Source organism: Balaenoptera ricei, chromosome 10 (genome assembly GCF_028023285.1).
Source record: "Balaenoptera ricei isolate mBalRic1 chromosome 10, mBalRic1.hap2, whole genome shotgun sequence".
Classification (NCBI taxonomy): Eukaryota; Metazoa; Chordata; class Mammalia; order Artiodactyla; family Balaenopteridae; genus Balaenoptera; species Balaenoptera ricei.
Genome location: NC_082648.1, coordinates 101,159,962 through 101,186,957, shown reverse-complemented (window position 1 = coordinate 101,186,957; position 26,996 = coordinate 101,159,962). Strand labels below are relative to the sequence as shown.

At 40.1% G+C, this 26,996-nt stretch overlaps 1 protein-coding gene across 1 annotated transcript in view; it reads left to right on the top strand.

Moving 5' to 3' along the window:
- The window catches only part of EFCAB6 (EF-hand calcium binding domain 6), a 248,207-nt gene that overhangs the window by 83,490 nt on the left and 137,721 nt on the right, over positions 1-26,996 (top strand). The window contains 3 exon segments of the mRNA XM_059937122.1: positions 3,005-3,153; positions 21,930-22,040; positions 24,106-24,211. Coding sequence (XP_059793105.1) covers positions 3,005-3,153; positions 21,930-22,040; positions 24,106-24,211 — 366 coding nt within the window.

Sequence of the window (26,996 nt, the reverse complement as noted above, 5' to 3'; positions counted from 1 at the left end):
GAATTCCCAAGCCATTCCTTTACTATTAATTTTAATTTCAGCCTTGTCTTTTATTCTTGCTGTTTCTAATTTGTTATTAGTTCCTGTAATGATGTTGTTTTTGTTTTCTATTTTCTTAGCTTTGAAATATCCTTCTACTCTCTTTCATTGTTTTACCGTCTTGTCTTCAAGCTTTTCTTTTAATGAATTTATATTCTTATTTAGTTCCTTTTTATAGTATGAAAGCTTTGCTGGTGATATATATATATATATATATATATATATACACATACACATATATATATATATATATATATATATATATATATATATATATATATATATATATTTGTATCCTGTTCTCCTACAGAGTGGGTTCTTTGTCTTTTGCTTGATGTTTGTTTGCTTCTTTCTTTTTCTATAGCGTGTTTGCATAGTTGTAAAACCATTTATTTTCATCCTGCTTGTGCTTAGGATGAGATCCACTCATGTTATGGAGGTAGCTGTGTTTTCATTTTCACTGCTGTACAGTTCTCCATTAGCCATATATACACAAATTATGCGCTGCCCAGGGGTGGGCATTTGGATTGCTGCCTATTTTGTGCTCATCCAAACGATGCCACCGTGAGCGGTTGGCTCCGTATCTTCTGGTGCGTGCCTGCTGAGGTGTCTCTGGGAATTAACACCCAGCATTCCTTGCTAGGTTGTAGGGAACATGCTTCTCAGCTTTCATTGCCAGTGTCCAGTTGTTTTTCAGAATACCAATTCACACTCCCATTGGGAGCATATGAGAATTCCTGTTGTCCAGTGTACCTACCAACTCTTGATATCATTAGAGTTGTACATCTTTACCAGTCTGATGCAGATTAAATGGCATTTCAGCTATAATTTAATTTTTATTTCTCTTTTTACTGATGTGTCAGATAGCTCCTTACATTTTACAACCTTTCTTTAGAACATTTTTGGTAAAAATGTATCCATTTTTAACAAATATGTATTGAGTGCCTACCGCATGCCAAATTGTGCTTCATTTTAGATAATTATTAGTGAACAAAACAGGGCACAATCTTGGCCCTCATGGAGATTGCATGACCTGACACCAGGGAGAGAGATGTTAAACAAATACACGTTCGTAAGTACCATTTTCCTAGAGTGGTATGACAGAAAAGGACGGGGTATTATAAGAGAGAATAACAAGGGGAGCCTCGTTTAGATCGGGGGTCAGGGGAACATTTAGAAAAACCGAATGTTTAACCATGGAAACGGGTGTACCTTTCGCTTGTCCGTCCATAATGTGATGGCTGCCATGTATCATTTCAAAGTGTGATGCAGACACACACTAGTTCTTGTGGGAAAAGTTTCATGACATGTTGTTAAATGAAAAAAGCATTTGTCAAAACTGAAAGCGTAGTATGGTCCCATTTTTGTAAAATTATCATATATGTTTATGTGATCATGTTGGAGTTTTTGGAACGCTATATAAAAACCTGTGGGTAGTGAGACTTCCGGTATCTTTATGTCCTTTTTTATACTTTGCTGAATTGCTTGCATTTTTTTTGTTTGTCTCATTATAAACAGTAATGATGAAAATTCCTAAAAGGTTTTACGTGTCACAAAGACATTACTTCTGGGGACTTCCCTGGCGGCCCAGTGGTAAAGGCTTCGCCTTCCAATGCAGAGGGTGCAGGTTCGATCAGATCCCTCCATCCCTGGTCAGGGAGCTAAGATCCCACATGCCGCTGTGGCCAAAAAACCAAAACATGAAACAGAAGCAATATTGTAACAAATTCAATACAGTCTTAAAAAAAAAAAAACCAGAAAAACAAAGACATTACTTTTGTTTCATTCCTGCTTTTCTTCTAAGAGCTCTGGATTATGTCAAAACACTCTCCTGAAAAAAACCAGATTGGAGACTAAATGTCATTAAGATATTAAAAGCAGATTTCATTAGTCCGATAAATATACTGAGACCAGACTCCATGTCTGGCTTTGGCTTCCCTCCACTAGAGGCTTCCCCCCGGCAGCCCACCTCCCCGAGAGAGAGACGGGCACATTTAGCCACATTTTGGGTTAATTTTATGCAACTTTCTAAGAAGCTTAGGCCCCGTAGGTCTCTAGATTCTTTTAAAGATTCCCCCTTAGATTTCCGATATTCCTGTGCACCTTAAGGAAGTCTTAGTGAATGTGCTTCTTATTCCTTTAGTGGGGAGAGACACTTGTACGTATATTTCCATGTTCCAGCAGCTTTTTAAACGTCACCTTTTACACCAAGTTGGTGTTTCTTTTATCTTCGTATCCCGGTTAGCGGGAAAAAAGTGAATTCAGACAACGTGGAGAGGGTTGGAAATATCGAAGAATATTGTTATTACTCAGTAGTAAACAGCAGGAAAACCTTTGGAAATAAAACCAATCTTCATAGCATTTTTATGAGTCATATAAAAATCAGTTGTTAACCTACTTTACTGCATTTTAGAAGTCCCATAAGCAAAGCTGATTCACCCTGGTTCTTTGTAATTCCCCACACACACACACACACAAAAGGATAATTAAAGAAATGTCCAATGTGTACGATGTTTATGAAATCCTAACGATTTCCCTTACAGTCAAAGCTACTTCTCTTTTTAATAAAATGTTACCAGCTTTTTGTTTGATTGACCTGACTTAATCAGGAGCAGCCTAGCATGGGCTCACAGTAGGGATGGGTTGAAAGTATATTAAGAAAGATGTATCAAACTGGCAGATCCACCAAGTATTTTTAGCTCTGAAATTTGAGTTAGAGCAATTGTATGTGCTGTTTTTCCCTGAGAAACTTGTCTGCCTTGTCAGTTGAGGAGCTGTGACTGGGGATACTGTTTTGTAGTGAGCTCTTCAATTAAACATTTGAAGTTCAGTACATGCCATAGTCACCTTTTTGATCAGTTTTGGAAAGGAAAATGTGAAGAGGTTTTGGTGAAAATAAAGTGGTTGAGCAGCTCTGTGCCGCTGATTTCTGTGAATGCTGTACTCTAATTTTAATTCACCGCAGCTTTCAAAGTCCTATGAAAAGGTTGAAAAGGCCCTGAGTGCAGGGGACCCGTCCAAAGGTGGATACGTATCTTTGAATTACCTAAAGATTGTTCTCGACACCTTTGTATACCGATTACCAAGAAGAATTTTCATCCAGTTAATGAAAAGGTAAGAGTCCCATTGTTTCCTTGACATTTTTTTCCCCCCAGACGTCAACTGTGAGGATCAGGAACAGCTTTATTTATTTTTTATTAATGTTTTAGACTTTTTTACTATTGAAAATTTCAAACACATGCAGAAGTAAAGAGAATAATGTAATGAATCCACGAATGCTCCCACCAGCTGTCTGCAACTTCCCACTCATGGTCAATCATTTCATTTCTATCCCTGCCCATTTTTCCTCAACCTCAGATATTTTTGAAGCAAATACCAGACATCCTATTTCACTGAAAAGACCTATGTCTCTCGATAAGAACTCTTTTTAGAAACATGGTGAAAATACTGTTTCACACCTAATAGAATTATCAATAATATTAATAAATATCCAGTCAGAGTTCAAATTTAACTGATTGTCTCACATTTTCTTTTATAACTTATTTGAGTTGAGATCCAAATCAAATCTGTACATTGCAATTGATTGATTTGCCACAATTCTTTTTTAATCTGCAGGGTCTCTCTCCATTTGTTAATTTTCCCCCTTAAGATGCATTTGTAGAAAAAGTCTGGATTGTTTGTTATGTAGAGTTTCTTACCATCTCAATCTGACTGATTGCAACCCACGGTGACATGTAACATGCTCTCCTGTCTCCCCCCCCACCCATATCCCTGCCCCTGAATTGATACATGCACAGATCCAGGTTCAATGTGGGGGGCAAGAACACTTCATAGGTGGTAGCAAGCATGTATGGACTGCTTGCCTTTCTTCTTGTGATGTTAGCAACCCTTGTTGATCGCCCCTATGTCCATCAGTTCACTAGGGATTGTAAGGTGGTGACGCTCTGTGTCTACTGTTTCTCCTTTATTAGTTGGAGTACTTCTGTAATGCAAACTTCCCCTTTCCAACCATTTGGTAACAATGAGACACAGTGTAAGAAAGGTAGGATCTCCTTGGTTCTTTCCCTTCACTTACTACTTTTCAAAATAATGAATTGGTTTCCTAGCATTCTCCAGAAGTGAGCAATGAGTGATTTTTCTTAAAAAAATGTTATTATGAACTCATGGATGTTAACATATTTGGTGTCTTTCAATTCATTACAGTTATTATTCTCCTTGATACTCAATTTGTTCTGTCTTGGCCACTGGGAGGCTTTTTGTGTTGGCTCCGGAGTCCTGCTGGTGTGACCCTAGTAGTCTTTGATAGCATTTCTTGGTATAATGAAATGCTCTAGGCTCTTCTGGTACATCTCTTGCCCCAGACCTGGAATCAGCCATTTCTCCAAGGACTCCTATTTACTTTTAGTTGGAAATGGTATATATAGACCAAACTTTGGGTGAGGAATACTGTCTTTAATTTACCTGGTTTTCTGTCCAGGTAACTCAGAGAACCTTTTCTCAGGAGACATGGGATTGAGGCTGATGGAAAGATTGTCCTGTGAAACTCTGAATAGTTGGAGGACACCTTGGGGTTACCTAGAAAGGAGGGGCATTAGAGAATGAGAAGGAAAAAACAGGACTGAGCTAGACCGGCTGGACCCATTTCCCATAGCACTTCCTTCCCTTCTCAGCACCCTGTGTGTCCAGAGAGAGTCACCTGTGTGTTACCACCATGGCTTCTAGAGCGAAGGGCATAAATATTTCCATGGCTCAGAAAACAACTCTGTTTTCCTGCCTGTACATAGTGAAATCTTTTAGCAATTACTTTCTTGGATAGCTGAGTTGTATAGCCATTTCTTTCTGTTTCATTTTCAAAATTACACAAATAATAATGTAGTAGCAGTAATAGAAATCAAAAACAAAAAGTCACCATCCACCTTACATAACCAATTGACTGTTTTCATTTCTCCACATTCTCTTCCACTTTGTATCCACATACATATATAATTTTTACATATTTGTAATCAAAATGCATCCACAGTTTTATATCATGCTTTTTAAATAGGAATGTATATTATAGCCATTCTTCACATTGCCTTCATAGTCTTCAAAATTATAATTTTATGGATGCCTACTGAGTGCTTTCCTCTGCTGGCCATTGTGGGAGGTGCTAAGAATGCCGAAATAAATAACAAAGAGTTCCTGGCCAGAGTGGTTGCCAGGGGATGATGGCTGTGAAGACGGATGGGCACATAGAGTGAGTGTATTAGGAGGCTGAGGGCGGCCAGAGATGTGGTGGTATTCACGTGTTCTAGCCAGGGATCCAGGGATTTCTGAGCCATGACCTTTGTCATGTCACCCACCCAGAATTCCCAGTGGAACAGGGCGCAAGAGGCAACAGCAGGGTGAACTCCCAAGTGCTAATATAAGGAATTATAAATCTGGTATGCCTCCTGGTGCACATATCTGGAAGTGAAGCTTTGTCATATCTTCCTGGCCAACTGTCCCCTTTATAATTATATCACTACCCTTTTATCCCTCTGGCTTTTTTTTTTTTTTAATTAATTAATTAATTAATTAATTTATTTATTTATTTATTTATGGCTGTGTTGGGTCTTCGTTTCTGTGCCCTCTGGCTTTTATAGTCTATCTTATCTACTATTAAAATACCCATAACACTTTTCTTTTGATTAGTCTTTGTCAGGTATCTCTTTTCCCAGCCTCTTGTTTTCACTCTTTTATTGTCATGGTTTCGGTGTATTTCTTGTAAAGTAGCATATATCTGTATTTTTAAAATTCCAAAATGAACAGCTTTGCCTTTGTAATGGTCCAGTTTAGTCTGTTTCCATTTGTTGTAATAGATGTATTTGGATTTTCCCCACCACTTTGCTTTGTACTCTCTATGATTTACTTGGTTCTTTCTTTTTTCTCCGTCATGTTTGGTTCTGGCTGAGTTTTTCTTATTACTCTTTTTTTTCCTCCACTGCCTTGAGACTTAAATATTTTATTTCTATTCTTATATTGATTATCCTTAAAATTTTAACATGTGTTCTAAATTTGTAAAGCCTAAAGCTAATCAGTGTTTCTGTTGTCCTGGGTAAAACAAGCACTTTCAGCCCACATGTTACCATTGGCTAGTGCCGCTTTTTTTTTTTTTTTTCCGTGTTGGGTCTTCGTCTCTAGTTGCAGCACACAGGCTCAGTAGTTGTGGCACATGGGCTTAGTTGCTCTGCGGCATGTGGTACCTTCCCAGACAAGGGATCAAACCCATGTCGCCTGCATTGGCAGGCGGATTCTTAACCACTGCGCCACCAGGGAAGTCCCTCTCCCATTGCTTTTATTTATTTATTTAATTTATTAATTTTTAAAAATTTATTTATTTATTTTTATTTTTGGCTGCCTTGGGTCTTTGTTGCTGCGCGCGGGCTTTTCTGTAGTTGCGGTGAGCGGAGGCTACTCTTTGTCGCGGTGCACAGGCTTCTCACTGGGTGGCTTCTCTTGTTGCAGAGCATGGGCTCTAGGCACGCGGGCTTCAGTAGTTGTGGCACTCGGGCTCAGTAGTTGTGGCTCGCGGGCTCTAGCGCGCAGGCTCAGTAGTTGTGGTGCATGGGCTTAGTTGTTCCATGGCATGTGGGATCTTCCCGGACCAGGGCTCGAACACGTGTCCCCTGCCTTGGCAGGCAGATTCTTAACCACTGTGCCACCAGGGAAGCCCTCCCATTGCTTTTAATGTCCACTTTGTCATATTAAATTCTATCCTGAATTTGGTTTAATGTGTGTTTCTATTTTCTGTCTCATCAATCTAGATTCCTCTTGTTACGTGGACGTTTCTGTACAAGGTTCTGTCTACAATTGCCTGTCCAACTGCCCTTATATTTTCTGTTATATCTTTAGAAGGAACACTGGGTTCCCTGCACTGTCACAGTTATTTGTTTCTCACCTATTTCTTGAATTTACATAGTGATTGTAAAGGACTTACCACTAATTATGTCACCTCCTAAGAAGAGAGAATGTGCTGGACTCTACCATGAAAGCAATGGCCTAGGAAAAATGAATTAGAGGTGGGACTAGTTTCCTGCAGCGAGTGGCACTGGGGTGGCCCCGGGGTAGTGCTGATTTCCTCTTTCCTTTGCTCTCCTCTCAAGCCCCCCAGGAAGGTGGTACAGTTGGGACACCTGGTATCGCTACAAGCTTAACTCCCCTCGACCTTTGCACTCAGAGCATCACGAGAAGCCATAATTCACCTTCTAAATTTAGGTTTAGTATTTTTGTTAGCTTACCAAGATGTGTCCATGATTGTTTTGGGCAAATTCTCTATGATCTTTGTATTTAAACAATGATTTAAGAGTTCACTAAGAAACCTGTACATGAATGTTGACAGCTCAATTCATAATCACCCCAAACTGGAACCAACCCAATGTACTTCAGCAGGTGATTGGATAAGCAAGCTGGTACGTCCATATGATGGGACATTTCTCAGCAATAGGAAGGAAAGAACTGTTGATACCTACAACATGGATGAATCTCAGAGACATTCTGCTGAGTGAAGGAACCCGGTCTCAAAGGTTCCTACTGTAGGATTCTATTTGTATGAGAGTCGGCAAAAGACAAAACAATGGGGACGGAGCAGAGATCAGTGGTTTCCGGGACTAAGGGTGGGGGAGGGCCTGAGTCCCGAGGGGGGCTGTGGGTGATGAAGCTGTCCTGGATTTTGCGTGTGGTGATGGTTACGTGTGTTAAACTCTACACATGTGTTAAAACTCATAAAAGTGCACACACACAAAAAAGCCCCTTTTACTGCATTTTAATTTGAGAAATAAAATGTAAAAACTCATCCTTTTTTTTAAGGCAAACAATACAGAAAAGAATAAAGGAGGAAGTAAAATAAAATCTAAACGCTCATGCCCAATAAAATGATTTGAGAAATTATTCTTCTAACAAATTTTAAGAATGGAAAGAAAAAAAATGGGCATCTTTTTGAGTTTATTTTTTAAATACTCAAGATCTAGGACCTAAATTAAAAACCCTAACAGCTTGGTAATGAGGCATAAAATCTTGATCCAAATAATATTTTAGGGACGTTAAAAGCTATTTTCCATATGTATATTTTAATGTAATGGTAGGCTTTAATTAAACAGATAACTTGACCTTTATTACTAAGATGCTGTGTTTTTCATATAAAATAGATCTATTAGAAACAAAACCAGTGTTTAAATACGAAGAATGAGGTTTCTGGGAGAGTTGAGAGGATGAAATAAATGCTGTGACTTGCATGTTCACCGGAGACTGGGCTTCATCCATCCATCATATGAGCAGGTACCCACTCAGAAGCATCTCCTGGTGAGAATTTTCCCACCCACGCTGGGGACATTAGTAGCCTGGCAGAAGCTATGCAAACCAAAAATAAGCCATTTAGCCCAAATTATATGAAGTGTAGAAGCAATACCCCGGGGTATATTTTCATTTATTGCCCAAACCTTTTTAAGCCGTGTGTCTAGGATTTCTTCTATTTATATGACATTCTAGAAAAGGCAAAACAATGGGAATGGAGGACAGATCACTAATTGCCAGGACTGGTCTGGGGGAGGGTGTGACTCAAGGGGGGCGGCACGGAGAGATTTTGGGGTGAGGGAGCTGTTCCCTATTCAGCTGTGGTCTTCTTTGTCTGGACATGCATTGGGCAGGGTCCAGGCAGAAAGCAGATGGCATCTGAGTTTATTGAAGGATCTTTTTACCCAGAGGAGTGCAGGACCAAGTGAAATCAGTAGGTGGAGAAGCATTTATCTCTCCTAGGCCTGAAGGGGCAAGAGAGGGAGAAGTTAGTGAGAGGAGCACGAGGGTGACCTAAGGAGAGAGCCACCCAGGAGCAGATAAGGCCTTCAGCAGGAGAGCGTGGCCACAGCCATGCTGCAGCGCAGCGGGGAGGGGCTGGGGGGATAACTAGCCCACCTTCTCTCTCCTCTCACTTTCCAATCTCCCGCTGGCATCTCCCACTGCCAACCCATCTGAAAGCCAGGGGCACAAGGGGCCAGTTGAAGCAACCCACCAGGGTACTGTGCAGAGTAGAGAAGGGTGGAGAATGGACCTGGATGGACAAACGAAAAATATCAGGTACCGTTTACCATTCTGAGCCTTAGAAACCTTGGAGGGATGAAAACCCTTGTCCTTTGCAAGAATGAAAACCTTGTATCCCCCAAACAGGAGCTACTTAAAGTCATGTTTCCCACATGAAATCTAAAATGTTAGCTATAATCAGCGCTTTTTAAAAAATAAGGCAGAGGGTGGGGTGGGAATAGGAAAACAAAAACAATACACAAAAGAGCTGCTAAAATTTGCATTATTGTAACTGATCATGAGATCTAAATTGATAATTATAGCCTCCTTCATCCATCATCCATTCTTACTTTCTCTGCCAGCATCTTTGCTGGACGGCATCACTCACCTGGTAGGGTACCCAGCCTTCTTCACAGGATCTCAGCCCTTGGCTATCGTCTCTTGGTGGGGCTGCCACAGCTACCTTAAGGTATGTAATGCATCCTGTAGAACAGCACCCTTACCCCACAGGGTGTTTTTCTCTCAGCTGGCTCTGTAGCTGAGTCATCAACAAGGTGCCCAACCATTCTTTCACGTCTGTTCTGGTGATGGGGTATGTGTAAGACAGGTGAGGTCTGTATATCTGAGACTATTGCCACACCTTCACCACCATCAAATGAGTCCCTTGGTAAGTGCTGTGCTGCATGGGACATGATGGTGATGGGTAAAGCATTTTGGAGGTCCACAAACGCTGGTAATGATGGAAGCATTTCAGGCAGGGAATGGACATTTGTATCTGGAATATGTATCTTGTGAAGACAAATCACTGCCCCCTCCATGACGAAGGAGGTCCAGGGTAATCCCTGGACCAGATGACGGAAAGCCCCCCCTGGAGGAAGGGGCCTGGGGGGGCTCGGCAGCAGCCAGCTCAGCTTTAGTGGTGACGAGTCCCTATTTTCACACCAACGCACAGCCTCGTCTGGAAGACCATGAACAGCACCAGGTTCCCTGGGGAAAGTGACCGACTGGCATCCCCCAGGCAGGTCAGCTTTCCTCCTGATGACCCAACCGGGATGCCTTCCGGTGGGCACTTACCTGGGACATAAATACCTTTATAAGCTGTGCTGATTTTCTGGAGTCCCTCAGATACCTCTTTTCTAGGTGTCACTGTCACCAGTCTTCCAGTCTCACTCACGCTGAGTCCCTGAGCAGTCAGCCAGCCCGTCAGTCAGTGCCCATGAATCAATACCTAAGTTCATCCTTCCGTAGTGGGCAGTTAGATGTATGTGGAGTTACGCCTACCATCTTCCAGGGCCGCCCCTGAGTGGGGCTGAGTGCTGTAGAGCTCCACTCGAGGCCGCTGGCAGCACGGTGCCAGCTCCCATCTAGTAACCACGCCCATCCCTTTCCTCTGTTACCCCGTGGACCTGCCCGTGAAGCCGTGGGTGTGGGTTGGGGGGTCCGTGAGCAGCAGGAGGAGGTCCCACGGGAGTCTGGCACCTGTTCACGCAGACTGCGTCCACCTTCCAGACGTGCTCGGGCCTGGCCTCACCTACGCCTCTTCCACTTAACGTGGGCTGCTGCCACACACATCTCACGGTATGACTCAGCAGATCCAATAACACCTGCTCTTCTGGGCAGTGTGAGTCTCGTAATCACTTTGTCACGTGGCCAGGCCTTCACCATGAATAGCAGAGCTCAGCAGCAGAGGCCAAGGGCAGAAGAGGACAGAGCCTTATGCAGAGCTCAGCAGCAGAGGCCAAGGGCAGAAGAGGACAGAGCCTTATGGCAAAACTCTAGGAATGTGTGCGGTGGTTCCCCTACTCGGGCTTGCTATAGGGTCCACACAGCATCTGTCTGCCGTAGACACTTTCATCAACATTGACTGTTGTGGGTCCAACTGAGACAGCAATTTACACTGTCGCCTGGGCCTTCTGCAACTGCTTTTTCCTGCTCTGTGTGCCACTCAAAACTGGCAACCTTGTGGGTTACCCGAAAATGGATCAGAATAGCAGGACAAAGTTGTCTTCAGAATCTAGACGTCTTTCAAGCATGCGCCTCTTTCTCTGTGATGGGTGCTACAGGTATAACAACTTGTCTTTCACTTTAGAGGGGCGAGTCCAACATGCCTCAGACCTCTGGATCCCTAGACCCTTCACCGGAATGGCAGACCCCTAAACTTGCATGGGGTTTATCTCCTCCCGCTCTGAGGGCCTCTGGGATACTTGTTACTTCCCTCTTACTAGATCCTGTTAATAAAATCATGGGCCAGTGTGATGGTTAACAGCACATGATAACAATGCACAGCTACTTTGTAAATATCTGCAGGACCCTCTGGGCAAGCCTTGATAGAGTTCCTTCATATTATATTGTGGCAGAAAGCAGGTGAGTTGACACAACCTTGAAATAATATTGTAAAGGTATACTGATCTCCCTGCCATGTAAAGGGAAACTTTACTGATGGTAATTTAAAATTTAGCATTTTCTATATCTACAGCTGCATACCAGATGCCAGGGGGTATGTTGATTTGCATGTGTGATTGGCGTCATCACCTGATTAAATTTGCAGTAATCCAGTCAGCTTCTTTCTTTCTTTATTTTTTAAAGTATTTTACTTTTTTTTTTGGCCGCCCCAAACAACATGCGGGGTCTTAGTTCCCCAACCAGAGATTGAACCCGTGCGCCCTGCAGTGGAAGCACAGAGTCTTAACCACTGGACCGCCAGGGAAGTCCCAATCAGTTTCTAATACCCAAGTAGCTTTTGCATTGGTGGACAGGTGATTTAAATGTGAATATGGTAGAAATCAATCCTTCTCCCACCCCTCATCTTTCTATTCTTTGACAGTGGTACCAATCTCTACATTTACCCCAGGGAAGTGGTATTACTTTTTGTTTACTCTCTTATAAAGGGCTGGGTCTTCTACATGGCCCTTTCTACCATCATAGCCCTTATTTCACAGATCAGAGAACCAGTGTGAGGATTCTGCAGTGACTAAGGTTATTTATTCCCATTATATATTCTGAGCCTGGAGAAGTAGCCATGGGATGAGCTTGTAATCCTACTGGACCCATTGTGAATGGACTTGGGCTCCATCTGTCACCTCCATAAGCCTCCACTCTGACCAACACACCATGCTGGCATTTTGTTTCTCCAGGAATTATCATTAGTAAGGAGGCCAGATCTAATAACCCTGAAAGGCCAAGGTATTTTCCTTCCCTTAATGCATAGTCACCTTGGTAAATGGCTGAAGGACCTTTTGGGCAAAGTTTGAATGAATATTCCTTGGGCCCTTTGGGCAAGGTTTGAAGGAAAATTCTCAGTATATGCCCATGGCTATATTGCAGAGTCCCCCTCAATTAAAGGTCTCTGGGTGCGTGAATTGGTTTAGGTCTGTGACCCCAGCAAGAGGCCATGAATTCCCACTGTAATGACTCAAGTCAGGCTTCCGCCCATCAGCCTAGAATTATCTGTATATTCTGTATATATCAGGCAGTGCCTTAGTCTTTCCTAAAGACGCTGTGGTCAATTAGCTAGTGCCAGAAATCCCTGTGGTTTGCAACACCCTGATTTCACTGTGGCTTATTATGGTAATTACTCCCATGCTGTAGCTATAAGAGAAAGTTTCCCAGCAGGAACTTGGGCCTTTGATGACAAATGTATATGTTGCTTCTCCCTTCCCCATAGATGGGGTCACATGCTGCTATAAGTCTCTACCTGGATTCATGGGATGGGAAACATGGATTAGGAATGATATGGGTCTCCCAACATCAGAATCCAGAGGGATAGCTGCCTGAGGCAATAAAATGAGCCCCTGGGGATTTTTAAGAATTAAAAAAATCAGCAATATCCATCTTTGTAACTTTAGTTAATAACGGTTACTCATGTGATTTCTAGCAAAATTATGTGCTGATTCTATTTTTTGAAAATTGTGTTTATTCATGTTGATTATAAAAACTGTACAGGCTCAAACTAGAAAATAGGGGAAACCATTGAAAAAATTACCCATAATTGTAATAGCCAGAGATGGCCACTATTCATATTTTGGTATATTTCCTTCTAGAATTTTTATGTGTGTACATGTACACATACTCCATACATGCTTAACATAGTCAAGACCATATGAGGTATAAAATATGTTCTGTTTTCTCACAGAATATTATAACAGGAGCATTTTTTATGTTATTAAAAAAACCTTTGAAATTAACTTTTAATGGCTGCATAATGTTTTGTCAACCCTTGAGTCAAAGGGTTTGAATGCTTCCAAGGTTTACATTACATATTGCTAAGATGCCCTTCAGAAAGGTGTTAATTTATTATTACAAGGGAGGTTCATGAGAGTGCTTTTTGCCAGCATTTAACATTGCCATTTTTAAATCCTTGCTGATTTGATAGGTGAAAGCACAGTGCCTCATTGTTGTTTTGCTTTGCGTGTCCTTGATTTCTATTGAGTTTGCACGTTTTTCATGTTTAACAGTTATATGTACTTCCTGCCTGAACAATTGTTTGTTCAGGTCCTTTGACCGTTCTCTGTGCTTTAAAAATATTTTTACCTCAGTACAAGTCACGTAAAATTGTTTCTTAAGTGTATAGTTTAATGAGTTTTGGCAACTGTATGCATTTAGTAACCACTGCCATAGTCAGTGTATGGAACACTTGCCTTACCCTGCATTCTGCTGTGCGCTTTGAAAGCAATCCCTCCTCTGACCCTCGGCCCCAGCAACCACTGATCTGTTCTCTGTCACTGTCACAGTGGTTTGGCCATTTCTCAGAGTTCTCACAAATGGGATCATACAGCATTCAGTCTTTGGTGTTTGATTCCTTTTTTCACTTTCCAAGTTTTAAGATTTGTCCATGTTGCTGCACATCTAATTATCCACTCAGCAGTCGATAGACATTTGGATTGTTTTCAGTTTGGGGACATTATGGAAGATGCTGCTATGAATATTCACATATAAGTCTTTGTGTGGACATGTTTTTATTTCCCTTGGGTAAAATAGCTAGTAGTAAAATTGCTGGATTGTACGATGAGTGTATGTTTAAATATATGACACTGTCAAACTACTTTCCAAAGTGGCTGTATCGTTTTGCAGTTCCACCAGCAATGTGTAGGAATTCCAGATACTCCACATCCCCACCAACGCTTGGTACTGCCAGTCTTCCTAATTGTAGCCATTCTAGTGTGTGTAGAGCTATCTCTGTTTTTAATGTGCATTTTTCTGATGACTATTGATGTTGAGGCTCTTTTCATGTGATTTTTGGCCATTTGTGTATCTTCTTTTGTTGAGTGTCTGTACAAATCATTTGTCCATTTTTATTGGATTGTTTGTTTTCCTATTATTGATTTGTAAAGTTTTTTATATGTTCTGGATATGACCTCTTTGTCAGATACATATTTTTCGAATATTTTGTTTAGGTGTGGCTCACTTTTTCATTTTCTTAGCTCTGTCTTTAGAAGTACAAACTATTTTTTCTTTTTTTTTTTTAATCTTGATGAAGTTCATTCCACCCATTAAAAATTGTTATGGGTAATTTTGGGGGAGGGGTCCATTTTCAGAAATCTTTGCCTAACCCAATAGCACAAGGATTTTATCTTATTTTTTTTAGAGGTTTAGTAATTTTAGCTCCTACACTTAGGTCCACTTCTGGCTAATTTTTGTGTATGGTGTGAGGTAAGGGTCAAGGTTCATTCTGTTTCTGTCCCGATATTCATTTGTTGAAAAGGCGATCATTTTCCCAATGAATTACTTAGCACCTTTGTCAAAAATCAATTGACCATATAAGTGTTAAGTATGTTTCTGGACTCTAGTCTCTTCCAGAAGATGTACGAATATGTCTGTTCTTGCATCAATACCACACTGTCTTGGTTACTGTAGCTAAATACTTGTCTTGAAATTAGGTTGCGTAAGTCCTTTAAACTTGTTCTTTTCTTTCAAAATTGTTTGACTATTCTAGGTTCTTTGCCTTTCTATATATTCATTTTAGGATCAGTTTGTCAATATGTTAAAAAGAAAGCTCTCTAGGATTTTGATTGTGAATACATTGGGAAGATTTGTCACTTTAATAATGTTCAGTTTTACACTCCATGAGCATGGTATATCCTTCTGTTTATTTAGATCTTTAGTTTCCCTAGGCAAGGTTTTGTTGTTTACAATGCTCAGATCTTGCACATGTTATGTTATATTTATTCCTAAGTATTTAAAAAAATTTTTGATGCTAATGTGAATGGAATTTTAAAAAATTCATGGCTAATACTAACGAATACAATTGATTTTTTAATATTAACTTGGAACACTGTGACCTTACTAAATTCACTGATTAATTTGTTCTAATACCTTTATTGTAAATTCCCTGGTGTTTTCTACATAGTCATATTGCCTGCAAATAAAGGCAAACTTACATCTTCCTTTGCAATCTGTATGCCTTTTATTTCTTTTTCTTGCCTTACATTACTGAGTATCACATTAAGTATAATACAGTGCTGAGCAGAAATGGTGAGATTAGATACCCTTGCCTTGTTCCTGATCTTTGGTAGCAACCATTCCATCTTATACCATAGTGTGATGTTAGCCAAGGATTTCTTATAGATGCCCTTAATAAGGTTATGGGATTTCCTCTTTATTCCTATTTTACTGAATTTTTTAAACCATGTATGCTGGTTTTTGTCAAATGCTTTTTCTGCAGCCATTCTGATGATCATATAGTTCGTCTCCATTATTCTATTAATATTGTGAATTACACAGATTGATTTTCAAATGTTAAGCCAACCTTGCATCCTGGGATTGAACCCCACTTGGTCATGCTATATTATTCTTTTAACATATTGTTTGATTTTATTTGCTAATCTTTATTAAGATTTTTTTTGCATCTTTTTTCATGAATGATATTTGTCTAAAGTTGCCATTTCTTGTAAATTTTTTTCCTGGTTTTGGGATCAGAGTAACACTGGCCTTGGAAAATGTGTTGGGAAATGTCTCCTTCCCCTCTACATTCTGACTGCCATTGTTATTATTTTTATTATCCTTACATGTTTGATAGAATTCACCTGAGAAGCTATTTAGGCTTAAAGTTTTCTTTTTGGGGATGTTTCAAATCATAAATTTGATTTTAAAAGTTAATGTGGAACTATTCAAGTTTTCTATTTCTTCTTGGGTCATTCTTGGTAATATGTGTTTTTCAACAAATTTCATTTCATCTTAGTTATCAAATGTATTGCCATAAAGCTAGTTATAATGTTCCCTCAATATGCTTTTTAAAAATAACTTTTTTATTTAAGAACAGTTTTACATTTACAAAATTATTGCAAAGATAGTACAGAGAGTTTCAGTATATCCCACACCCAGTTTTCCTTATTAACATCTTACATTAATATGGTACTTTTTTTACAATTAATGAACTAACATTGATACATTATTATTAACTGAAATCCATACTTTATTCATATTTCCTCAATTTTCCCCTAATATTCTTTTTTCTGTTCCATGTTATTATCTAGGCTACCCCATTATATTTAGTAGTCACGTGTCCTTAGCCTCCTCTTGGTTCTGACAGTTTCTTAGATTTTCCTTGTTTTTTTGATGACCTTGCCAGTTTTGAGGATTACTGGTCAGATATTTTATAGAATGTCCCTCAGTTGGGATTTGGCTGATTAGGGTAATGGGAAGACCATGGAGGTCAAGTACCATTCTCATTACATCATATCAAGGGTACATAGTATCAATATGACTTGTCACCATTGATGTTGACCTTGATCGCATGGCTTAAGTTAGTATCCTCTTTGTATTTGGGTTGGCCAAAAAGTTCATTCAGGTTTTTTTCTGTAAGATGGTATGGAAAAACCCGAACGAACTTTTTGGCCACCCCAATATTAACCTATCAGTGTCTTTAAGTTAAATGTATCTCTTTTATGACAGCATAAATTTGGATCTTGCTTTTTAAAAATCTAGTCTGATAATGTCTATCTTTTAATTAAAGCATTTAGTCCATTAATATTTTAAATAGTTATTGATATGTTTGGATTTAGGTTTCCCACTTTTTTCTCTTTTTATTTTTTCTGGCCTTCTTTTTAGATTATTTGAAATTGTTTTTAGAATTTAATTTTAATTTTATTAAAGTCTTTGTAGATATACTTCTTTGCATAATTTTTAATGGTGGTTCTGTGGATTATAGTATACATTTTAACTGTTCCCAGTCTACATACAGTTAATACTGTACCACTTCACATAAAATGTAGAACCCATGTAAGCACATAGGTCTATATCCTGCCCCCCATGTCCTTTGTACTATGGATAATATATGTATTATATCTGCCTATGTTATAAACTCCACAAAATAATGTGGGTTTTTCTTTTTCTTTCTTTTTTTGCTTTAAATAGCCATAAAGAAATACAGAAGAAAAAATAAAGCAAAAAAATAGCCTTAAAAATTTTTTCATATATTTACTATTTCTAACCCTCTTTTAATTCCTTTCTGAGGAGCCATGATCTCCATCTGCTGTCATTTTCCTTCAGCCTGAAGAACTTCCTTTGTTGAGGTGTACTAAAGATGGATTCCCTTAGTTTTATTTAGGAATGTGTTTATTTCGCCTTCGTTTTTGAATGATATTGTCTTAGATGGAAAACTCTTGGGTAACTGTTCTTTCTTTCAGCACTTTATTATGATGTTCCACTCCTTTTGGCTTCCAGTGTTTTGGATGAGAAGTCATTTATTAAATTGTCCTCCTGAATGTAGTGAGTAATTTTTCTCTTGTTGCATTCAAGATTTACCCTTTGAATTTGACTTTCAGCTTTGTAACTGTGACGTGCTTTGGCCTGGCCTTTTCCGTGCATATACTGCTTGGTGTTTGCTGAACATCTTAAATCTGTAAATGTATATCAATTAAATTTGGGGGAAATTGTCATTTTTATGTCTTCAAGTGTTAGTTTTTTTTCTGCCCTATTCTTTCTCTTCTCTCCTTCTGTGACTGCAATTACATGTATGTAAGACTGTCTTATATTATGTCTTTGAGACTCTATTCATTTTATAAATATATGTGTATTCTGTGTTTGTTATATTGGGTGGTTTTGGTTGATTTGTGTTTAAGTTCACTCATTCTCCCCTTTATCCTCTCCATTCTTTTGTTAATTCTGTCAAGTGATTTCTAAAAAAATTTTAGATAGTATTTTTATCATTCTAAAATTTCCATTTAGTTCTTTTTATTATATCCATTTCTCTATTGAGATTTCCTATCTTTTGACTCATTTTAGGCATGTTTTCATTTGTTTCATTGATGATACTTACAATCATTGCTTTTAAAATCCTTGTCTGATAATACCAACATTTGGGTTATTTGGGATTCCTCTCAGTTGACTTTTTTTTCTCCTTACTAATTTTCCATTTTCCTGGTTTTTTGTATTCCTATAATTTTAGATTCTATCCTGGAAATTTTGAATGTTAAATCGTGGAGACTGTAAATTCTGTTATAATTACTGTTTCAATGAATGTTGTTTCTTTTGTTTTAGTACGTACTTATCTTGTTTGAACTCAAGCTGCATATTCTGTTTCTTGGGTGGCAGTTCTGATCTTAATTCAGATCTTTTGTGTTTAGCTAAGCTATTTTGAGTAGGTTCCGATCACGTGAGATTCAGGAACCAGCCAGAAATGTGGTGGGACAGAATTTGGGGACCCCTCTCTGGCTCTTTCTCTTCCAGGATTTCCTCTTTCTCTCTAGGTTTATGATTTACCCGGGTTTGATCTTCTAGTTTTCCAGGCTATAAAGGCCACTTTTTTTTTTTTTTTTTTGTACTGGTGCCTGTGCCACCCCTCATGCTGCAGTGCCTGGCCCTGGGCCAGATGCACTGAAAATACTCCTCACAGCTCAGCTCCTCTCAGCATAGATTTCCCACCAGAGTTTGCCCACTTCTGTTCACTCTATAGTGCTTTTAGGTAGCTACTTTTGATATTATGCCCAGAGTTTGTTGTGATTATCTGTAAGAGGATTGGTCCAATAGGATCTTACTCCACCATTACTGAAAGAAGTTAATATTTTCATATTAATTTGTATAAGCACTTTGTGTTTTAAGAATATTAACAATTTGTTATGCATAATTATGATAGGTAACTTTATAAGTCTGTTGTTTGGCTCTTAAACTTTGTTTTAATATTTCTGGTATACAGAAATTTTTTATTTTGATGTAATTAAGTAAGTTTGTGATTTCTTAAATTTTGCTTAAAAATCCATTCTCATTCGAATACCAGATGAATATATGCCTAGATTTTTTTTTTTTTCATTTTTCAATGGTCCTAGCTTTTACGTTTAACTTTTTGATCTCTTTTTTTTTTTTTTTTTTGATCTCTTTTGAGTGTATTTTAGTATACGGTATGTAGTGAAGATCTAATTTGATATTTTTACCAAAGAGCAAGGTAATTTCCTAAACATAATATATGCAGCTGATTCTAATTTTAATAGTAGCCACAGTGTTTCCAATATAGAAAATTAATTTTTAACTTGCTGAAACTTAAGGTGAAAATATACAGCATTAACAAACTGTATCAAAATAGTGGGCAAAGTTTGGGGAAGCAAGATTGAGTATGAAAGATGAAACTTTGTTTTGGATGCGAATAGCAGTGAATTAAACCACCGTCACAATCTACTTATTATATGTTGCCGTGTGCGTGTAATGAAATCAATTAGTCAATCAATTCTCTCTCTTCCTCATGACCACATACATGGTGCTAATAGCAGAAGTAGAAGTAATAACCAATCAAGCATTAGCTGCTATAATCATAATCATAATCAAAGCGCTATACAAGTGTTGAGTGTGAATGATATTAATACTTAGGTAGGGATAAATACTATAAAGTATAGAGACGTAGTGCAATAGGGCAAATAGCACCTGGTTAGGGAAATAAGGGAAGGCTTCCTTGAGAAAGTAATGATTAAGTTGAGACCTGAAAGAGGAATGGAATTAACCACCTAAAGTGGGGGATGTAGGTAGTGGGGAGAATGTGGCAACTGGCAAAGGCAGCAACAAGCATACGGGCCTGAGGCGAGGAAGAGCACAAGCCTTTTGAAGAACCAAAGGACCAGCATGGCCGTAGCCAAGAGAGCAAGGGGCAGCGCGATATGGGATGAGGCTGGAGATGTGAACAGGGTCAAACTGTGCAAGCTGTACGTTACCGAAGGATTTTAATTCTTATCCTAAGAGCCGTGGGGAGGCATGCAAAGATTTAAAGCAAGAGAGTAATCTGATCACATACGCATTTCAAAAAGTGCAGGCTGGTTAAAGTATGAAAATATTAATATATTGGTGGAAGGCAAGAGTAAGTACAAGGAAACCAGTTAGGAGACTATAGCAGTAATTCCAGTGAGGAAAGATGGTGGCTTGGCACCAGATGTGGATGGATGAACGGATGGATAGTTGGATGGATGCGTGCAAATGTAACCTCAGTTGAGCTGGCAAGACTCATGGTCTGTAATCTTAAGGCATCTTAATTTTCTTGCCCACTGTCCCTTTAAATTTTCTCAGTTGGATTAGTTCTTTTTCCCTTGGATGAAAGCATGAGCAGACTTTGATTTTTTGGTTTGTTTCAGATCACACAAAGAACCTCAGCTTAGTAATTGCAATAGCCGGTTTCACATTATGGTCAAAGCTGTAGACTTGATTTAAATGTGAATTGTGTTCCCTACCCGGTTAGGGTCTGTTGCAGGCAAGAATAAAGGGGGCACAGATGGCTTCTTCTCCCCATCTCCGCTTTGCACTTCTCTTCCTTCCTCATATTGCAAACTCGGGTTCTGACTCCTCCACGCCTGGAATGCCCAGAGGAAGGAGAGAAAGAGGGGGGAGCAGGAAAGTTCCTATTGGACTGGCTCTGCTGTGAGCTGGAAACCGCACTTTCTGGCCCTAACAGGTGTCTGTCAGAAGGTGTTTCCTTTCATGAGAGTCTTTGTTGTGTCTCTGGGCTTCACACGCGGCTGTTACATCCACAGGTTTTTGATGAAGGCAAATGCATCTCCATCTCAGCTGATCGCTTATTCCCTCCTCAGCCCCTGGGAACCTGGAAACAGGGAAGGAGAACCTTCTTTATTAAGGTCTGTTCATTCTTCCAGGTGGCCTTCTCGGGCAGGACCTAGATGACCCCGTGTGTTTGTGTGTGCACACACTCACGCTCGCTCTCTCGCTTGTGGCCCACGTCAGATTCACACGAGACCCTCTGCATTATTTCCCCGATAACTGAGAGTCAGCCAGCAGTCTTGCCAACACCTCCCCACCCGCCCCCACCCCCATTTTCGGTCAGTGGCTCAGCAGTTCGGCTCTCATCTGCAAAGTTTCTGTTCTATGAGGGCGTCAGGCACTGATACATTAGACCCCCCATGGCAGGGGCATCTAGCAAACTCCCAAGTAGAGCAGTTCTGTCCACAAGGCTTGAGGTGAGGGGTACACATCATCCATCCTGCCTTGCGCTGGGCTTGGGGCTCACCCAAGCGTATCTAAAGCTTTCCTCCAGAAATCTTCTCTCTTATTTCTCTATTTTCTGGACCTAGAGTGTGAACATCGTGGGGCCTTTATTCTGCCTACCGCTGTAACTGAGCTCTTCAAATAATGAATTTGAAAGAATTATTTCATGAACGTTAGAATTTTAATCAAATCCCTTTGTTTCTTCCTTCAGTGTATGCTACTGCTAACAGAATATAGAGACATGGATTAATCAGTTTGGTTTTTCCTTGCTTTTAAAAAATCAATTTGTAGTATTATTTTACTAAATTATTTTGTTTACCTTAGATATGAAACTTCATATAAATTCACTGCTTCCATTTTCAATTCAATATTAAGCATCTAATTCATGCAGCGTTATAGAAAATAATGTTTAAAATACTATTTTTGTTTTTTTTTAAATCCAGATTTGGACTTAAAACCACCACTAAAGTCAATTGGAAGCAATTTTTAACATCATTTTATGAGCCTCAGTTGTTGGAAGCTAGTAATAAAATTCCCCTGACAAAAAGAAATAGGTATGTAAAAAAAAACTAAACTAAATTTTGGTTACACATATCATAATATGTAAAAGGTTAGAGAATATCTGAATTACTTTTTCTTCATGTATTGAATGACATATTAGTCTTCTTTGAATAATTACCAACTTTTGCATAATAACGTATAGCTTATAAATTATTTTCCATATATTTTTCTTATTTAAAACTGCCTTAAACTATAAGGTAAGTATAATTATTATTCCAATTTCGAGATGAAAAAGTAAGACTGTATGGGGTCTTCACTAGGTCATAGGCTTAGTGAGTCACAGACGCAGAAACGGAGCCCGAATACCCTCAGTACACACACCGACCCTGCCAGCATCGCTCTCTGAGCACTGAGTATAATCTTGTAAAATTGTGTACAAACACATATTTGTTAAATATTATATGGAAAAGAGCAATGTATGTTAACTTGTTTTCCAACCGCTCTCTGCATGGTGCAAATATTGTGGATTATTTGCCTTGAGTGCCATTATTTTTGTTTTCATTCTAATGTCTATTATAACTTCAGATTTATATTTATCACATAAATTGTGGTGGGCGGTGGTGGCCCAAAACATAAAAAAAGACTTAATAATATGACATTTTCGAATTTAGACTTTCCCTCTAAGAACTATTTTATCTTCATGTGCACCCTGTATTGATCACCCTATGTAAGTCTCAAAGAAAAAACAGACTTTATAACCTCAGCACGTTCATTGAAAGCACTGTGCTTTATTGTAAAGAAAAATGTACCACAGAGTTAATTCCCGTTTTGCTGGGTCCTATCCCTGTCTCGGGGAATTTACGAATATTTAATGAACTGCCCTGGTCACCAGCCTTCCAGGTATTCGGAGCCCCCTGCACTCCCCACACGTTGCATTTCTGGGATGCGGCTCTGTGAGTTCATTTCTTAAGTGAAATTACTTCTGTTTCTTTACAATTTTCTTGTCTCACCGCACCTTGTCCAGGACTGTAGGAATTAGCCTGTGAATTTTCTTTACTTTAAAACAGTGGTTCTCAACTGGGGACAGTCTTGGCCCCCCAGGAGACATTTTGCAATGTCATGAGACATTTTTAGTTGTCCCCGTTCATGCCAGTGTTTGTGGTCTTCAGGAAAGCCAGGTTCCAGTGGGTCACACAAGGAACTCAGATTCAGCATTTCTGCCACTTTACATGTTTCTTAAAAGTGGTGGTAAGGGTGTGTGTGTTTATACATTCTCACACAACTGGAAAAAGCTAAGACGGCTGTACAGATGCAGCAATAAACTCCCCTAAACAATTTGAGAGTTGTTCAGAGCCAGTACGATTCACCATCATTCTTTATTTAGTGGAAAATGTCATCTGTCTAATTGAACACTGAAAAGGGAGGCCAGCAAGTGTATATTGTTGGGAGATTCTCCAGCCCCCTTTCTGAGCAGAGTCCCTGGTGAAGTTGGCTTTCATCTCCAGAGTGGATGGATGATCATGGGCCTTCAAGGGTACATGCAGACTGCTGGCCCTGAGCTCAGGGGATGAAAGCAAGAGGCAAGAAAGGGAGATGGGTCTGATAATATAGGTGGTCATGGTGGTCATGGCCATTGTCAACAGGGAGGGAGAGGCTGTGAAGGTTGCCATCCTCACTGCTTCAAAACTGGAAATGTGTGCCCTCAGTTACCATGTTGGCGAGTGGGCTGCAGCACGCTGCCTGTACAGGGAGGTGTTTGTCTCAGCAGTGATCGTGGCATCTTTCCTGGTCTTTTTTGAGACCAAAGGCACAGATCGGCAAGAGGGCTGGCCACAGCTAGTCGGCACGGGAAGAGGCGAGTGATGGCTCAGCAAAGCTGATTGATGCCTATGGGAATTGCATCCATGCCAGCTCCCTTATTAGGTACCACGTTAACTGAGTGACAGATGGGCCCTCACAAGCACATGACACTTTCAGGGAAAGGAGCCATCCAGAAATAAAGCACTATTATAGTTGTTGTTAGGGTGGTGTTTTTTTTTTGTTTTGTTTTGTTTTTTTATTAAGAACAAAGTTCAAGAACATAATCTTATTCCTGCTTTTCTCTTAATTCTCTTGTAGCATCAACTCTAGAAATCAACTTCGCAAGGAAAACATTATCACAAAGTTATTTAGACCTGAAGATCGCTGTGCATCGTTGAAGAAAGCACTGCTGATCATCAACTCTGTAAGATTTTGAAACCCTTCTCTGAAAACCCTTCTTTGAAAACTGGTTGTTTCGAAGAAGGCTAATACTCAAAACAGGACCAATAAAAACTGTATATTAATTCATTTATCCACTCAACAAATATTTTTTGTGCTCCCGTTATATGCTAGGAAGTATTCTGAGTCCTTAGGGATACAAAGCCTGACCTCAAGAGCTGGGTCTAGTTGGGAGGATAGAAGACATAAAATTTAACTGCAATATAAATGCCAGGGGGTGAGAACAACGTGTGTCAAGATTGTTAAGAATGGAGTGACTAGTCATCATTAGCTGTTAAATTAAGGACTAATCCAGACCTGTTGACCCGTCCTCCCACTCCCCAACCTAGAGTTTATGGGTTCATAACCAACTGTAGCCCATGACAGGAACATTTTCTTAGTTCCAAAATAGCCTGTTTACTTACTTAGTTGTACTGCAAAGGGAGGCTTTTTTCATGACTTTGCTTGAAACATTAGCTCCTGTCCCACTTTCATGTTTATTTTAGAAAGCAGCATTCGGATGCTTTTGGTACATAGCAATATTTCCCAAGTTAGTTATTTACTGAGCACATCCAATAACTGAATCTCTAGTAGCTAACCAGGAGTACGATGAATTACTTTCCCTCAGACTCATGCGTGAGCGAGTACCAAAGAGTAGCTACTCGGCCTGTGTCCACCTTGCAAAGTCCGCCGACCAAGGGGTGGTCTGCGCTGTGGGGCAGGGCTCTGGGGAGGCTCCCAGGGCCTGGAGGTGGACCTACGGGTTTGGGGTTTGCTCTCTGCTCTGGGGGCTGCAGCTCCGCACCTCGGTCCATCTAGAATGCCGCTGCATAGTGTGGATTCCAAGGTTTGGGGTCCTGCTTTCGTGTGGGAGATGCTTCAGTTGGTACACCAGCTGTCATTAATCTTTATGCCTATGTGACCTGTTCCCTCAGGACGGACAGGAATAGCGACCCTGACTGTGTGCCGGGCCCTGTCTTCAGCGATTTTCTAGTATTCGCTCACTTCGGCCTCTCAACACCTCTGTGAGGTGGATACTATCATCATCTCCATTCAGTTCTTTCATTTCATCCTCATTTGCTGAGGAAAGGAACGTGGGGGCGCGTGCCCGGCCTGAGGCTCCCAGCTAGCGAGTGATGGGGCCAGGATTCGAACCGGCTGCTCCAGAGCGGGCGCGTTTCCGCCCTGCGCTGCGCCGCCTGCTAGCGTGCCGGGTGGACCGCGTCTTTAAGATAAACGAAGGCTTCCGTGTGTTCATCCCCCTCAGCTTGTATTAGTATATTGAAGAAGTAATTTAATTAAAAATAGTGAAATCTTCATCTCCGCTAATGGAGGACTGTAATAATGCTTACCGTGCCAAATATGTCACTGATGTACCGCTCGGCAAACAGACTGATGGACACACGTGAGAAGGGGGGATTGAGTGCCTGCCCCACGCCGGACCCGGCCTTGGGCACTTAGGTCGAACTCATAGATGAATGAGGTGAAGTCCCTGCTGACAATGAGCTCACCCTCTGGAGCGTCACCCGAGAGCCACGGCCATCAGATACTTGAGAGCTGCAGAGGGTGTGGGTTCCGATTCAGATGCCCACTCCAACCCCTCTGACCATTTTCCTGGGTCTTGGCCACATTCTGGGACCTGGAAGGAGAAGGAGAGCAGAGGGAGAGAGCCAGGAGTGGGCAGGGATGGCATGTTGCCTGGCCACAGAGGGCAGCCCTGGGAAGCAGGTCCCCCTGCTGTAGAGGGGGGCGCAGAGCTGTTAGAAGACGCTTTAGAGCCACTCCAAGAAGCGGTGTGTGCTGCCTCCACACACTGCCGTCCTCCCTCCACGCGGGCCCATCACCCTGGTCACTTCCATTTACATCAGCTGTGGCTCATTTTCCTGCACCCGGAAGCAATCTGTGCTCTGCCTGTTCACGTACTCTTATCCTCGGTGTTATTATTTGCAGCTCACGTGACTTTATACGTAGAAAGTCCACAAGAATCTTCAAAAAAATATTAGAATTAATAATAGAATTGAGAAGGTTATTGGATACAAGGTCAATATGCAAAGATCAATAATATTTCTATAACCTGCAGTAAGCAATTAGAAAAAGAAGTTTTAAAATATCATTTCTAATAATATTTCAAAAAACCAAATACTTAGAAATTTATCTAACGAAAAATGTGCAAATTCTCTACATTGAAGACTAGAAAGATTGCTTATACAAATAGCCATCCTTTACAAACTTTCAGAAGGTATAGCAGGAACACTTCTCAACTCATTCTCTGAGGTCAATGTTATCCTGATACCAAAGACAGACAAAGAGATGACAAGAAAAGAAAATCACAGATCAATATCCTTTGTGAATATAGTTGCAAAAATTCTCAAAAAAGTATTAGCAAAGTGAATCCAGCAACATGTAAAAAGGATTAAATGCTATGACCATGTGAGATTTATCCCAGGATTGCAATGTTTGTTTAACTTCCAAAAGATCAATTAATGTAATACAAAATATTAATAGAAACAAGGACAAAACTGCATGATCATAGATGCAGAAAAAAATATTTGAAAAAATTCAACACTCATTCAGGATAACAATTTTCAACCAACTAGGAATAGAAGGGAAATTCCCTAACCTGATAAAGGGCACTTATGATAAACCCAAAGCTAACAGCATAATTAATGGTAAAAACTAAATACTTTCCCCCTGAGATCAGGAAAAACACAATGATATCAGCTCTAGCTACTTCTTTTCAACATTATACTGAAGTTCTAGACAGTGTAATC